This window comes from Salvelinus fontinalis, chromosome 12 (genome assembly GCF_029448725.1).
Source record: "Salvelinus fontinalis isolate EN_2023a chromosome 12, ASM2944872v1, whole genome shotgun sequence".
Classification (NCBI taxonomy): domain Eukaryota; kingdom Metazoa; phylum Chordata; class Actinopteri; order Salmoniformes; family Salmonidae; genus Salvelinus; species Salvelinus fontinalis.
In genome coordinates this window covers 41,733,727-41,749,964 of record NC_074676.1, presented here as the reverse complement: position 1 = coordinate 41,749,964, position 16,238 = coordinate 41,733,727, and the positions used below count along the sequence as shown (strand labels likewise).

Sequence of the window (16,238 nt, the reverse complement as noted above, 5' to 3'; positions counted from 1 at the left end):
TTTCTTCCTAGGTTCTAGCGTTTTTAGGGAATTTTTCCTAGCCACCGTGCTTCTACACCTGCATTGCTTGCTGTTTGGGGTTTCAGGCTGGGTTTCTGTACAGCACTTTGAGATATCAGCTGATGTAAGGGCTTTATAAATACATTTGATTTGATTAACGAGCAGCAGTAAAATAACAATTATATATAGATATTTCGGTAGTGTCAATGTGCGGTGGCACCGGTTAGTTGAGGCAATATGTACATGTAGATAAGAGTAGCAGCGGGAGGTGGCAGTGCAAATAGTCTGAGTAGCCGTTTGATTAGACGGTCATGAGTTTTATGGCTTGGGGCTACAAGCAGTTTAGAAGCCTCAGACCTAGACTTGGCACTCCGGTACCGCTTGCCGTGCAGTAGCAGAGGAAAGTCTATGACTAGGGTGGCTGGAGTCAATTTAGTAGTGTTTCAAATGCAGTTTAAAATGTAGACAGAATTATCTACACATTTATTTTTTTTACAATACTGTGGTCATTAAACTGACACCTAGGACAAAAAGGTATCTTTTGTTAGCGAGAAAGTAACATTTCATATAATTTTATAAAAAGGTTTATTGGAAAATTCTGCACTTTGTAAAAACATGTGCAAGCAACTTCTAATACTACATATCAAAAAACAATTCTAAAAATATACAATTTTAGAAAATATACATTTCCAGTTTATGCAAATTGTAAATTTGAGGTATTACTAACATCTGCAGCCACTGGCATTCATTTTGCAATATTGGAGAACAAGCAAAAATATAAAACTGAGCAAAATTTCAATTCTGGGTCTGTTTCTCCAGTTGAACCACCAGAGAAAAAAGTTTAACAGAGCTAGGTGTTTAAGTGTTCTATAGCCCTGCTTTGAATCAAAAGCATTTTGTGGGACACCTAAACAGGAATTGTGCACAACAGTACAAAGGTTACGCATGACATCTTTGGGCTTGTTAAGAAACAGTGTGCTTTGACAGCAGTTAAAGGATTAAGGTGACATACATTTTACAATTAAAAGGGATAATTATGACAAATTGGAACAAAAGTCAATAATTTTATAGATTAATGAAAGGTATAGATTTCTGGTGAGTAAATCTGCTCCCCTCAAATTGAAATCAAATGTTCACTAACTCCATCAGATTACACATGGGAAAAGAAATGTAAAAACTTTTGTAAAGAGTAAACACACAAAACAACGAGTACGTTTGTTACTGAAATGACCCTCACATCCACCATGAAGTAATTTCTATAAACGTTTTTTTTTTTTTTAATTACTTGGGGGCGAGGGGGGTTCCAATATCAAATCCATACCGACACTTAAAATAAATTGTTTAAATGGGGTCGCTAACAGATTTATCAGTTGTGCTTCGCTTAAGAAATACATGAGTTAAGGACAGTTCTATTGGACATCAAACTTAGAATATAAAATACATTCAATAAGGGAGTGTTGCCTAAATATAAGTGTATGCAATTGATTAACATGTCCATCTGCTCTAACAAAAGATTCCGCAAAGTATACACATCATAGTCATCTTAAAACCACATGTGCTTGAAGGAATTAGACTTGTGTATTAATTTTGGCAGTTCAAGTTAAAATGCATTGTTAACAGAATAACATTAAGGTTACAGATACATTTGATCAAGGCAGCTTAATTACATCAACTACAGTTAATGACAAATAGGACCAGAGAAGAGGGGGTGGCATTTCGCCAAACAGACAGTGTTACATTTGTAAAATATATTAGGAAAAGTTATTTTTGTCTTTACTGAAATGCTTAACTTCCCTCATAGTTCATGTTGTCTCCATGCTGGTCAAGCATGTGGAGCAAGTTATCACCGTCCACTGCTGTATCCTGGGAAGAACTGGTTGAGAATGGCTTGGAGGGGATTGTTGACAGTCATTGGGTTGTTTTTCCCCAGATCGTGCCTACATGCCGGGCATGAGTACACCTCTGCCTTGAAAGACCGCTGAAGGCATTCCTAGAAAAAGGAAAAGTGCAACTTTCAATCTCTTGTCTATTTTTCTTCCTCAAAATGGACAGAAAGGCAAAATGTCAAGGCTAGCAAAGAAGAGCAACTTACCCTGCAGACATTGTGTTGGCACTCGGTGGTGATAGGTTGAAAGACCACTTCCTGGCAGCATATACATGAGAAGACTTCCTCAACTTTGTTCAGGAATTTCTGGAAAAGCAAAAGTAAACTGTTAAGTACCTAGTATCCAAACCCATGGTGAGGAGAATGACATGGAAAAGCAGACGCTGCATAACCAAGTCATTTTACACATCCTAATGCTTTCTATCAGCCCTTCAATGGATATTACGTAAAGACAATGCTCAGTACACCACCAGTGATGATGACAATCAAAAGATCCAGCATTAACATCAATGCTTGCCTGGTTATAAAGCTTCACATGGTCATATCAAAAGTGATTGGCTTTGCATTAGTCTCACTGAGAAAAAATAACATCCTATCTGGATAAGTAAAGGGTAAATAAATTAATTCCAATGGTGTGAAATCTGACGAGAACTTTCTTACCGGGCCAAGAGCCAGAGACTCCATGGCTTCACCCCACAGCTTCCTGTTGGACTCGTCACCCTTGATCCAAGCCTTCTGTTCTTTGGTCAGTTTATAAGCCTCAACTTTCATCTTCTTGGGAGTTCCCTTGGCTGGTGACAACTTCTCTTCAGCTACAAAAGAGGTTAGGAGAGGTAGCACATGGACACAGAAGGTTGGGAGAAAAGAGATGGACACCCATTTAGAACTGACTCTACAGTCAATACCACTCATGATTGTAAAAGTGAGAATAGTGTTCATTAACCATTTGCACCTGTATTCTGTTGGAAATCTTTTGTGTGGCTAAAGCTAATTCTGCAGCTACTTTGAAGAACTACCCACCATTACACTGAGACTTTCTCTTCCGCTTCCCTTTGGTGGGTGTTTCAGTCACCTCATTTTCCTTCTCCTTGTTCTCCTTTTCCTTCTCCTTGGCAGCCTGGGCCTCCAGATAGCCCTCAGGATACTACAAAATATTAAAAGGATGTAGACTCATCAAAACAAGTTATAGAAAGGCATAGAGTGCCTGAGCTGCAGTTAACAGGATAATCCGTGCCTCTACCTGCATTGTGAGTCCCAGTTTCTTGATGCGTTCCTTGCCATCCCGGGTCCATGGCGCTGGCTCGTAGTCGTTTCGTTTGAGCAGGTACCTCCAGACCAGGAAGCCGGACTTGCCCTTCTCTGGCCAGTATTTCACCACCTGGAAGAGATGAGGGAATTGTTGAGTCAACATGGAACCACAGGACAAGACGAAGGAAGCAGGCTTGTGAATTGCTAAGGGTGTAACAATACACAGTATTTTCATATTGAAATTCATTTCAGAATCAACATCCCCATTTCACGCCTGGGCATTCCAACCTTGTAGATGCCGTCGTATCTGTTGCCGTCTTCGGGGCTGAACTTGCTATGCTTGCGGCCCTTGGAGCTGCGCACCACCCTGACCGGCTTGCCTGCCTTCCAGTCTTTGGCCTCAGCCCCGTCCTTCTCGTTCACCGACGCATTGCAGTTCAGAGCCAGAGCTCTGGGTCACACAGGCAAATGAGGATTGAGTCATTCAAATGATAATCAAATTATGGATGGCAGTGAATAATCCATGCCAAAACTCACTCAAAATACTTTACAGTTTAAACAGCAAATAAGATGTCCTACTTGAATAATTTTCAATTATACTGAATACACTAAAAGGTGAATTGTTAGAACAGGTCATGATTGTTAAAAACAGTCAACCTAAAGCTCAAGAGGCATAGACATGCAAAGCAAATAAGCCCAAGCGTCCACCCATTTCAACCTCATTCAAGCCACTATCACACACGTAGCGTTAATAGTGGCATGGGGAAAGTTGTGCTGGTCTGATGAATACATGTAGGAGAAGAGGTAACAAGACCACACTTCACTGTAGCACAGATATGGAGACCAGGGGAGGTATACCAGCACCAGTGAGTGTTCTCTGTGCAGAGACTTACCTGTTCATATTGGTGAGCTTCTGATCACACGACTGTTCAGCTGTCCTCTTGTTGCCAGACAGGTCTCGTCCTCCTGAGCCGGTGTAGGTGAACTCGTTGCCATTATCCTGGGAACCAATTGAAAACCAGAATTTGCACAGTGACTTCTCATGCTTAAGGTGTTCACAACATTCCGTTACATCTAGTTAGACTTAATCTTCCATTTACTTTTTAACTATGTACATTATGGGCACATGTAAAGGAAAAATATGGAAGAGAGCTTATGTACCTGGTCATCTTCATAACCCCCTGCCAGCACAAGGGAGTAAGATCCATCGTTGCTCCTCCCATGGATCCCAGCTACATGTGGCCTGTGACAACCAGACTCACTCACCTGTACACAGTGTTTAATGTCAGAGAACAACCTACCAGGACCGACAGCCATTACAACAAACACTAAGGGGTTCATTCAATCAAATCCACCCACAAGACTCCTTTTGACATTGTCAAATTAAAATTACAACGTTTTTGGGTATATTATACAAAAAAATAATACTGCAGTTATGACTTTCCTCTTCAGCCTGTTGCAAACAGAAGTGACTCACCTGGACCCTGAACTTCCAAATACTTCCAACGGGGACGCCAGGGACTGGGCCGTAGTGGTTTGAGGGCACGATAGTGCACTGCTTGCTGCGGCCGACACAAGCCATGCCCTGATAGGAGAAGAGGTTGTGTAAAAACACTTGGGTATACACAGTTTACTAAACTAACAACAAAAAGTTCAGAAGGGTAACTGGGTGTATGATGTCTCAGGACCCATCATTATACCTCTGCTATTTTACTAAGAGGTAGATCCACCCATCAACATTCCTCAATGCGCTTACCTTTCCCCAGTCTCTCTGGCTGGTTGAGCTAGCGGACGCCATCTTGGATTTCTTCTTGCTGTCCTTGAGTTTCTCTCCTGCTAAGACCACTTCACTGGCATCGTTGCGGCACTCGGGACAATACCTAGATAAATACAGAGGTTAAAGCAAGCAGGGAACAGGACATCCAAAATAAATGCAGTATAAAGCCACTACATGGCTCCTGTAGTGTTAATATGGGCATGTGGAAAGTTGTGCTAGTCCGCTGAATACATGTAGGAGAGAAGACAACTCCCCCAATGCAGAGGTAACAGACCACACTTCACTGTAGCACAAATATGAGACCAGGGGGAGCAACACTAGCACCCGTGGGTGTTCTCTGTGCAGAGACTTTTTTCTTCAAGTAATTTGGACAGTACAGCTCACGGTAGAAAGAAACTAATGAATAATACTCAATTCAAATTGGCCAAATAAACAGCTTGAAATCACATTAAACTCCATTTAGAAACATGCTTCAAGTGCATGACTAAGACAGTCACATAAGCAGCTCTAGAAGGGGGTACTGGCCAAACATCAGTACTGTAGCATACTTACCAGTCGTCATCGTCGGGGAGGCTGGTCAGTGGGGGGTTAAGGCAGTAGATGTGGAAGGCCATGTCACACTCGTCACACAGCAGCTGCTTGTCAGGGTCCTGCTTCACACCGCACACGTGGCAGTTGCACCAGCGGCAGTTCTTTTTGAGGTCATCTTTGCAGTGTTTGCACTCAGGTCCGTTTGACCCTGGAGTAAAAACAGGAGCGAAGACTATGTCAGCCCTTTGACTTGTAAACGTTTAGATGAGTACTGTAAACCCTTCAGTAGGAAATGCATGTGTGTACTGGGAATATTTAAGATGAATAAAGTTCATTTTTAGTTAAGAGTAATTCACACAATGCTTAGCATATCCACACGTTTTCCCTTTCTGCAACACACATGATTTCCAGTGTTCTGTTTGTGACACTGATGTGTGTTGGTTGATGGTCACGACACTTGATACTGAATGTTATGGGTTGTTCTCATATCATTTGATAGTGATTGACGTCAGTTACTGAAGGCACAAGGACACACTGAATATTATAGTATTGATGACATTATGAACAATGTGATTCTGTAGCAGCTGGCAAAGTCAGTCTAATGTTTGTACTTCGTACAAGCCTCTCAGGCTGATGTTTAGAGAACATTTGATACCGTCTGATTAGACCAGGGCTCTCCAACCCTGCCCTGTTCCTGGAGTTACCCTCCTGTAGGTTTTTGCTCCAACCCCAGTTGTAACTAACATGATTCAGCTTATAAACAAGGTAATTATTAGAAATCAGGTGGGCTTGATAATGGTTGGAGTGAAAACCTACAGGACTGTAGCTCTCCAGTAACAGGGTTAGAGAGCCTGGTATTAGACTATAAAAGGCCTTCACCAAGAGGCCAGTGAGATATTTTCTATGCTTCTGAAGGTATTTCCCTAAATTCTATTATTAAACTGGGTTCTTCTTTGATATTATCAACGACTGCTCTCCTTTTTTAGTTTGCCTGAAAATTCCAGTTACAACCAGTGTTTTGGATGAATCCACACAAGCAAACTAAATATGCGCAGGCAGCACTTTGTAAAAAACTATAAGAACATATTGATTTGTGTAGCCATCATAACTAAAAATGAATCTTGTGCTGGATCGCGAAATATGTCAAGATTAATCCCAATCTCTATGGTAACAATAGTATGTCGTTCTCTAACATCTGCCTCCAACGTTGAACTAAAACCTGATTTCAGCCTGCAGAACGTTTGCAACTCTGCATGTGCTTTACATGCATCCTCATCCTTCATGAAAACCGGGCTGAGAAATGCACGGACCCTACACAAGAACAGACTAAACACGTAGGCCGTTTGTGACAAAATAGAAACTACTGCGCTGTCTGCATCTGTGTATTGAGTGCAAGTCAATTATTTACATCAGTGTATAAAATGTGTTGATACTTCAATTTGCATTGATATTAGTGAGAGTATGAGTACTGGAGGGGATAGCTGCTGTTTTACGGGCTCCTAACCAACTGCTGTATTGTTTCCCCCCCCCCGCATTGTTCATAACTTATTTTGTACCTAATGTTGCTGCTACCGTGTGCGACTCAAAGGCTGTACTGCTTTCGTGACCAGGCCCAAATCCACGTCATTCGCGTGAAGATGGAGAAAAAGGGGGCCGTGGTGCCTTGTGATAATTCAGAGACGAATGGGTAAACCTCGACTACCGTCCGTACTTTTGGCCAACTTGCAATCATTGGGGGAAAAAACTGGACAATCTACGATTAAGACTATGCTACCAACGAGACAAACTAATATCTTATCTTTCACTGAGTCGTGGCTGAACGACGACACGAATAATACAGTTGGCTAATAATATACAGTTTTCCATGCATCAGCAGGACTGACCAGCTATGTCTGGTAAGACGAGGGGCGGGGGTGTGTGTCTATTTGTCAATAACAGCTGGTGTGCCATGTCTAATATTAAAGAAGCCTCAAGGCATTGCTCGCCAAAGGTCGAGTACCTCATGATAAGTTGCAGACAACACTATCGACCAAGAGAGTTCTCCTATTATTCGTAGCCGTCTATTTACCACCACAAATCGATGCCGGCACTAAGACTTCACTCAACAAGCTGTATAAAGCCATAAAAAAACAAAAATAAATTATCCAGAAGCAGCGCTCCTAGTGGCTGGGGACTTTAATGCAGGCAAACTTAAATCAATTTTACCTCATTGCTACCTGCATGTCACATGTGCAACCAGGGAAAAGAAAATCCTAGACCACCTTTACTCTAAACACAGAGACGCATACAAAGCTCTCCATCACACTCCATTCGGCAAATCGGAGCATAATTCTATCCGCCCGATTCCTGCTTACAAGCAAAGACTAAAGCAGGAAGTACCAGTGACTCGCTCAATACGGAAGTGGTCAGATGATGCGGATGCTACACTACAGGACCGTTTTGCTAGCACATACTGGAATATGTTACGGGATTCATCCAATGGCTTTGAAGAGTATACCACCTCACTCACCGGCTTCATCAATGAATACGGCGACGACGTCGTCCCAACAGTGACCGTACGTACATATTCCAACCAGAAGCCATGGATTACAGGGAACATCCGCACTGAGCTAAAGGCTAGAGCTGCCGCTTTCAAGGAGCATGACACTAATCCAGAACTAGATGAACCATCAAACAGGCAAAGTGTCAATACAGGACTAAGATTGAATCCTTCAACACCGGCTCTGACACTTGTTGGATGTGGCAAGGCTTGCAAACTATTACAGATTACAAAGGGAAATCCAGCCACGAGCTGCCCATTGACGCGAGCCTACCAGACGAGCTAAATGCCTTTTATGCTTGTTTGAGGCAAGCAACACTGAAGCATACATGAGCACCAGCTGTTCTGGATGACTGTAACGCTCTCGGTAGCCGATGTGAGCAAGACCTTTAAAACAGGTCAACATTCAAAGCCGCGGGGCCAGATGGATTACCAGGACGTGTACTCAAAGCATGCGCAAACCAACTGGCAAGTGTCTTCACTGACATTTTCCACCTCTCCCTGCCCAAGTCTAATACCAACATGTTTCAAGCAGACCACAATAGTCCCTGTGCCCAAGAAGGAGAAGTTAACCTGCCTAATTGACTAGCGCCCCGTAGCACTCACATCAGTAGCCATGAAGTGCTTTGAAAGGCTGGTCATGGCTCACAACACCATCATTACAGAAACCCGAGATCCACATACCACCCCAACAGAAAACACAATCTCCCATTCCCACCTGGACAAAAGGAATAACTATGTGAGAATGCCGTTCATTGACTACAGCTCAGCATTCAACACCACAGTGCACACAAAGCTCATGACTAAGCTAAGGACCCTGGGACTAAACACCTCCCTCTGCAACTGGATCCTGGACTTCCTGACAGGCCTCCCCCAGGTGGTAAGGATAGGCAGCAACACATCCGCCACGTTGATCCTCAACACAGGGGCCCCCCAGGGGTGTGTACTTAATCCCCTCCTGTACTCCCTGTTCACCCACGACTGCGTTGCCAAACAACTCCAACATCACCATTAAGTTTGCTGACGACAACAGCGGTAAGCCTGATCACCGACAACGACGAGTCAGCCTACAGGGAGGAGGTCAGAGACCTGGTCGTGTGGTGCCAGGACAACAACCTCTCCCTCATTGTGAGCAAGAAAAAGTAGATGATCGTGGGTAACAGGAAAAGGAGAGCCGACATCACCTTTTCCCCCGCAGGAGAGTGAAAAGATCTGGCATGGGTCACCAGATTCGCAAAAAGATCTACACCTGCACCATTGAGAGCATCCTGACCAGTTGCATCACCGCCTGGTATGACAACTGCTCAGCATCCAACCGTAACACCAGGTCCTCTACTCCGACAATTAATCCATACATAAAAGTCAGCCAAATTGTTTCTAGTCATCTCTCCTCCTTCCAGGCTTCTTTTTCTTGGACTTTATATGGCAACTAACTTTCATAATAAGGTGCATTACCACAACCAACCTCAGTTAATCTTCAATCACCCACGTGGGTATATGTTCCTAAAAACCAATGAGAAGATGGGAGAGGCAGGACTTGCAGCTCGTTCTATGTCACAAATAGAATCAACTCCTATTTTAGCGCCTGGCAGCGCAGACGCTCGTTGGCGCGCGCGAGCAGTGTGGGCGCAATGACTGAAAACATGTGTACATTTATTTCTCGCAGCGCGTCTGGTTTGTGCATGGTGTAAGGCGCTACAGAGGGCAGTGCGTACGGCTCAGTACATCACTGGTCCAATCTTCCTGCCATTCAGGACCTATATACTAGGGGGTGTCAGAAAAAGGCCCAAGAAATTGTCAAAGACTCCAGTCACCCAAGTCAGAATGTTCTCTCTGCTACCACACAGCAAGCGGAACCGGAGAGCCAAGGCTAGGACCAAAAGGCTCCTTAACAGCTTCTACCCCCAAGCCACAAGACTGCTGAACAATTAATAAAATGGCCACCTGGACAATTTACATTGACACTCCCCCTTTGATTTTGTACACTGCTACTACTCTGGTTATTATCCATGCATTGTCACTTTACCCTTACCTACATGTACAAATTACCTCAACTAACCTATACAACCACACATTGATTCGGTACCCCCTGTATATAGCCTCGTTATTGTGTTACTTTATAAATATAACTCTTGAACTGGATTCTTTTATTTAACTAGGCAAGTCAGTTACCAACAAATTCTTATTGACAAAGACAACGCTGGGCCAATTGTGCACCGCCCTATGGGACTCCCAATCACGGCCAGTTGTGATTCAGCCTGGAATCGAACTACGGTCTGTAGTGATGCAGTGCCTTAGACCACTGCATAATAACCATCCTACTGTGTACGTGGATTCAGTCAGATTCTGGTGCAAAACATTTGGCACAGTAGCAAAACAGAAACAAGCTATTGGACAAATCCAGGTTGGTCCATTAAAGGGGCGGCAGGTAGCCTAGTGGGTTACTGGCCCAACATGCTAACCGAAAGGTTGCTAGATCGAATCCCTGAGCTGACAAGGTAAAAATCTGTCCTTCTGCCCCTGAACAAGGTAGTTAATCCACTGTTCTTAGGCCGTCACTGTAAATAATTATTTGCTCTTAACTGACTTGCCTAGTTAAATAAAAAATATATAGTTTTGTCGCGTTTGCTTTCTAGTGAATACACCCGATGAAATCCAGCTAAACAGCTCCAACTTACTTTTCAATGGACTGTCAGATCCCACTCCAGATCCATCCAATGCTCCAGGCTCCTCGATTTTGTAAATTTCAGTCAAGAACATGATCCTACAGTCGTTCAGGGAGTCACCGGCATCCCTGAAATAAAACACAAGCTCTTAGGATACCTGTCATGGTACAACTGTGCAAACAAAATGCCAATGGAAAACTATGACATCAACATAATAAAAAAGTGCAATCTATACTGTGTAGCTAATATATAACAAGTAATCAATAGAAACACACTATTGAATTATTCTATGAGAGACAATGTACTCTCTTTTTGCTTATTAAAAGTAGAGATGAACAGGACCAATTATTACCCGAGCAGTATTTTGGTGTAGATCTCGTGCAGGGTGCGTGTCTCCCTCTTCCTCTGGATCTGGGCATCGTACCAGTAGCCGCGCTCCTTGGGTTCGTCGGGGTTGAAGTTGACCATGACCACCATGCCCACCTCTAGCTGGTGCCACTGGTAGACGGTGCGGGCACGCGGGCGCACATCCTTGGAATGCAACGGCACCACACCATTCTCTGGGTAGCTATAGAGACCACACAGAGGCAGTGTCAGTATTCAGCTCAGATGCACACGGCAGGTGCTTCCTACATAAATGGGGCTTTTGTAAGCTGATTGACATAACTGAAAGAACAGAAGCAGCTCAAAGTAGTGTTTGAATTCTGAGGAACTTGACTGCCGGGGGCACATTGGAGTAATACAAATCGTTAATTTCAAATGTTCCTCTGGTTTTTACACACTGGCAGGCAAAACAATGTGGTATGGTAATGTACAATTTATCAAGCACAAATATTTGTAATTCGTTTGCCAATTGTCGTGTTATGGAATTATATATATTTTTTTGCATAGACTTATCAGGAAAGAAATGAATGTTGAAGCCCCACTAGGAATAAGGTGTTCTGCAACAGATACAGAAACTGAGTAGTACACTGTGGTATTGGCAGCATGTGGTCAAAAAGAAATGGGTGCATCCCAATTTCTTGTCCCCTGAAGCAGGGCTTGACAAACTTTTTTAACCACTAGTCCTTTAAACGTGTCCAATTTTTTTATACAGCAAAGTCTGTAACACCTTTTTTACATCGTTGTATGACGCAAAATACTTTACAAAATAAAATGCATTACTATATTTTTTGAGAATCAGACAAATGTAGGCTATACCCTTCCTATTGGCTTCTTTACATATTCAAGCATGTTTCAAAATACAGCAGTTTCACGTGAGATGGAAATATTTATTAGAAATTAAGAGATTTAAAGATGCATCAACTAGCATGGGTTACTGATAACTAGGATTATGGCTTGCCTGCTGGACAACACAATAAAGTTGATTTGAAAACCACTAGAACATGTGGAAAATGCTGGTTTCAATGGCATATTAAAGTGTTTATAAAATAATTCCCTCAACACTTTTATAGTCGTATTTTGACTAGGCTACTTTGAAACAAGGTAAGACATGCTTTATAAAATTACAAAATTAAGTTGAAACAATTAAATCATTTCAAAATGCTGATCGCCTCCACTCAGGGTGATGTGCAACAGGCACTGTCCATATAATCTGAACGAACCGTATGTCGACGGAATCAAGCCTTCAGACATTAATGTAAATTACCCTGCATTAGATTTGTGAAACATGACATATGTGTAATTTAAAGTCTCATTAAAGTTAGACTCCATTTCCCAGCGCCTCCCTCACGTCGGCATTGGTTTTGACAATTTGCATATCACCTACAATTTGCCCCGTGGGCTTCATTTTTTATACATGTAGGCCTACATGAAAAACAGATTTGAATATTATTTCAATGTTGGCTCTCTGATCCAATTCTGATATAATTGTTTGATATTGTGCAATGATTAACTTGTTTTTTTATTTAAAAAATGTACTTGTCCATTTGTACTACTTAAATCTATCATGTCATCCAACAAATATATATTTTTTAATGTCCCAGAAAAGAGTTAATGTCGAGGCCTGTGAAGTGTGCACTCGTTCACTACTTCACAGAAAATCTAAAAGCATTAGATGGGTGAAGACCTGGGCTAGTGAGTATCACAATATTTCTTATACCAGTCATTTCCTTTAAAAATCAGTAAAGGGAAGTGAACACCTTTTGGGAGGAAGGAGAGATAATTGGGACATGGCCAATCTTTTTCCCCATTGGTCCACCTCTTTACTAAACGGCAATAAGTTCCACATGTTTTCTATACATGTTTGCGGAGGGTAACAGTCACCAGTGAGGCATGACATATCCATCCGATCTTTAAATATAAAATACTTGATAAAATGCTCACTCTTCATATTTGACATGGTAGTGAATAACTTCCTCTTCGCTGGGTTTAGTGTCTGAGCCCTCCTCTCCAGATGTCTTTGTAACGTTCACAATTTGGGCCTCAAACCAGGCACCCATGTTCAAGTCTCTGGCATCAACAAACTCGTTAATCTGGGGGGGAAATTACACAAAGTCAATATTAACAATTTTTCAAACTTGTGTTTTGCAAAATTCAAATTAAGACTAGCTATTATATTCAACCCCAATTAAAGAACTCCAAAATATTAACGCAAATAACATTTTTGATTTTAAGTTAAAAGCATAATTTTACCCCATCAAATGATACCAGTACAGCAAATACTAGGGCTTTTAGAGATCCGCCCTGTGTTTACCTTGTAACAGCCAAAGCCGGGGTCGACCAGGTCTGGAAAGTCGGTTTGGGTGGAGGTGCCAGCTGCCTGCACCTCGGCCTCCCCGTGGGTGGAGCTCTTGTCCGACTCACTCTGCGCCGAGCTACAGCCAGAGTCAGAGTCAGACAGCTCGGCCTCTTTGTCCTTGCTTTTGAGGACAGCAGCAGGGGGCGCGGCCTGTCTAACAAGCAGCTGCACTATGTCGTTCAAACCCACGTTGTAATCAAAGATTGTGTGGCCGTCCTCCATCTGGGACCAGAAACAGAACATATTAATTCAGACATGATTACTAAGGACCCCAGCAACACGGTTGTAACTGAATTAAACAGAAAAGTATCCATCTTCCCCACCTGCTTTCCCCGGTAAAAAAGCCTCTGCTTCTCTGGGTCAACCTTAAAAAGTTCCAAGATCTTGAGGCGCAGCTCGTCCACCTTGGTAAGTTTGGACAGGGAGTCAATCCGATGGGTCTCCTTGCCATCCATGGTGCGCACTTGAATCCACATTGCAGCTGCCCTATGCAAAGGGGAGCCAAACTGTGGGTTAATGGCAGCATTGCACCATCTGAGCTTCAAAAGCAGCACCATTCAATGTTTCTCCCACTTTCCTTTGAGTATTACTGTGCCAACTATTGATCAAGTGGATCAAACATTCATTATTTAATTCTAGAATACTTCCCCAAATCCCATTCAATGACTGGGGGAACATTCAACAAACATGCCATGCTGATTTTAACAGTGCGGGAAACTGGGTGAGTAAGCCACTCCTACCCTTTTAAATGCAGCTATTGCGACCCCATCCTGGCGCGAAGGCAGCGCTCATATCAAACAACGTGGCTTCGCTTCCTGACAATGTTCCAAGCGCACATACTCTCGAAACTTGAATAGAATTGCTATGGTAGACAGTATGAAATATATATTTCAAAAATATAATTCGTTTTATTTTACATTAGCTAGCGAAGCTTTGTGTTCAGCTGGGAGGAGGCTGGTTCTCTCGGGTCAGCTGGGATAAGCTACACAATGTTGTGGCAGTAACTACTACTGTTATTATACTTGACCAGTTACTTAGACTTACAATTGTTGGCTGGTTAGCTTGCTACACAAACGAACCATTAAACAATATTGGGAAACAATTGACAAGCAGCTCGCTATTTCAATTGACTAACTAAATCAGGTAATTTAATGTAATAATTAGCTAGCTATGATTCAAGTAACACTAACTAACATTAAATAAACAAGATCAGTAATATTCAGCCGTCGTAAACAAACATTTTTGCAATAGTTAACGTTAAGTAAGCATCTTAGTAAGTTAGAACTAACTAGCTAAGAAGTCATACTAACGTTGGTTAACAGGTAATGTAATGGGGGTAGCCATTGAAATGTTGAAACTAACTAGAGAGAACGTCATCATCCACGATAGTAACAAATAGTACACTGATAGTAACGTTAATCGACATTGACAGCACAGCACACCACGTTACATTAGCATAGCTAGCTAGTTAACGTTAGCTACAACATCAACTAATAGGTTGGAGTTCCTACAACTAGCTAACCAAAGGAAACATTATCGTTACATTGATGGCACTTACACATAGCTTGTGAGTTACCATGCAAACTGTCGAGTGAAATTATAATATTAATAATTCACTAGCAAAAGTTAGCTGGTTGGAATGAGGCATTCACTGTACCAAGTTAGCTAGCAACTTTCAAAAATCAAACTTGCCAAAGAAGAAACATTACGTTACCTGTTCTTTTCTTACAAATGCAAATAATTATATGACGTTTATTAAACCGTCAAACGTAATCCTATACTACTTCTTGATCAAATTCACAACTCTTCTGTAGACTGCTTTTAGAGGACTCAATCAATAAGACTCTTCAACAGTGAATGTCGCCGCCTTCTTTCCACTATTGGCTATTACCATTCTGAATTTGTCTCTGATGGGCTAAAATTCCTGTCAATCAAAACTGTGACCGGAGCTTAGCCTCAGCCCGCGAAACTAGGTTCTCGCTGGCCTTCCCTCTTCCGAGAATTTGGCGCCAGATTGATTGTACCGTCAATTTACACAAACACAGAAACAGAACTGTGTTCTACAAACTTTTAGCACAACTTTATGCCTGCGAGATGACAGATCGACACCAAACGTTAGATACATTTGACAAAAAATGCACAATGTGATTTCTTCAAACTGAAAAACGACTTTCTCATGGCCACAGCCATGTCCTGCCAGAGCGTGATGTTGTGCATCCAGTGTTCCTGTCTTGTTGTTCAGTTTGGCGGGAGAATATCATGCCAAGTGTGAACAAAGTAACATCAAACTCCGTTTTTGTTCACAGTTAACGGAAAACCTCCTGATGCCCTAAATAATGTTTTATATTCATGCCTCTCATCCAACCCAGCACTAAAACGATGCATTCCTTGTTTTAAAGGACAGCACCCTGCTTCAAACGCCATTGTTCATCTTACCACAACAGCGTGATAGCGTTGGTTCTTCTATGGATTTTATATGGCAGTTGGTAACTAATTTTAAGGTGCATTACCATCAACAACTGGAGTTTGGACCAAAGAGAGAAAAATCCTACCCATTCTCATCTCCCTAAGGAAACAAAATACATAATTAAATACTACATCCCCGGAAGATTTTCTCAGCAGTTCACTTAAGCTTGGCTCTTCAACACCATTACTTAATTCTAATAACAGACTCTCCCTTTCCCTCCAATATTGCTGCCACTGAAATATGTTCCACTGTCTCCACATTGATCACACCTCCCAGTTGGATGTTTTCCTTCCAATTTCAATTTGCTGTTGAGCTTTGTGTGTCCCAGTCTCAGCCTAATGACACTTTCCTACCTGAGAACCTCCTTGCCTCCACCTTTTCCTGA

At 42.2% G+C, this 16,238-nt stretch overlaps 1 protein-coding gene and 1 non-coding gene across 3 annotated transcripts; both read right to left on the bottom strand.

The window, feature by feature from the left end:
- Nucleotides 1-561: 561 nt before the first annotated feature.
- LOC129867430 (E3 ubiquitin-protein ligase UHRF1) lies at nucleotides 562-15,252 on the bottom strand. 2 transcript variants are annotated; one of them, XM_055940822.1, is made up of 17 exons: nucleotides 15,101-15,252; nucleotides 13,710-13,872; nucleotides 13,342-13,608; nucleotides 12,972-13,120; nucleotides 10,999-11,214; nucleotides 10,659-10,774; nucleotides 5,463-5,649; nucleotides 4,890-5,013; nucleotides 4,611-4,718; nucleotides 4,295-4,399; nucleotides 4,027-4,133; nucleotides 3,422-3,584; nucleotides 3,126-3,263; nucleotides 2,906-3,029; nucleotides 2,546-2,697; nucleotides 2,093-2,191; nucleotides 562-1,990 (listed from the first exon to the last, which is right to left on the bottom strand). In XM_055940822.1, exons 2-17 carry the CDS (start codon nucleotides 13,860-13,862, stop codon nucleotides 1,844-1,846), a joined length of 2,355 nt encoding a protein of 784 aa, XP_055796797.1. In that variant the 5' UTR covers nucleotides 13,863-13,872; nucleotides 15,101-15,252; the 3' UTR covers nucleotides 562-1,843. The 2 variants fall into 2 exon arrangements, with proteins under 2 accessions (XP_055796797.1, XP_055796798.1); XM_055940823.1 differs by having other exon boundaries at nucleotides 13,710-13,867.
- Nucleotides 5,119-5,255, bottom strand: LOC129867728 (small nucleolar RNA SNORA22). Its single transcript, XR_008761672.1, has one exon. It is a non-coding gene; the product is annotated as a small nucleolar RNA SNORA22 (small nucleolar RNA).
- Nucleotides 15,253-16,238: the final 986 nt, after the last annotated feature.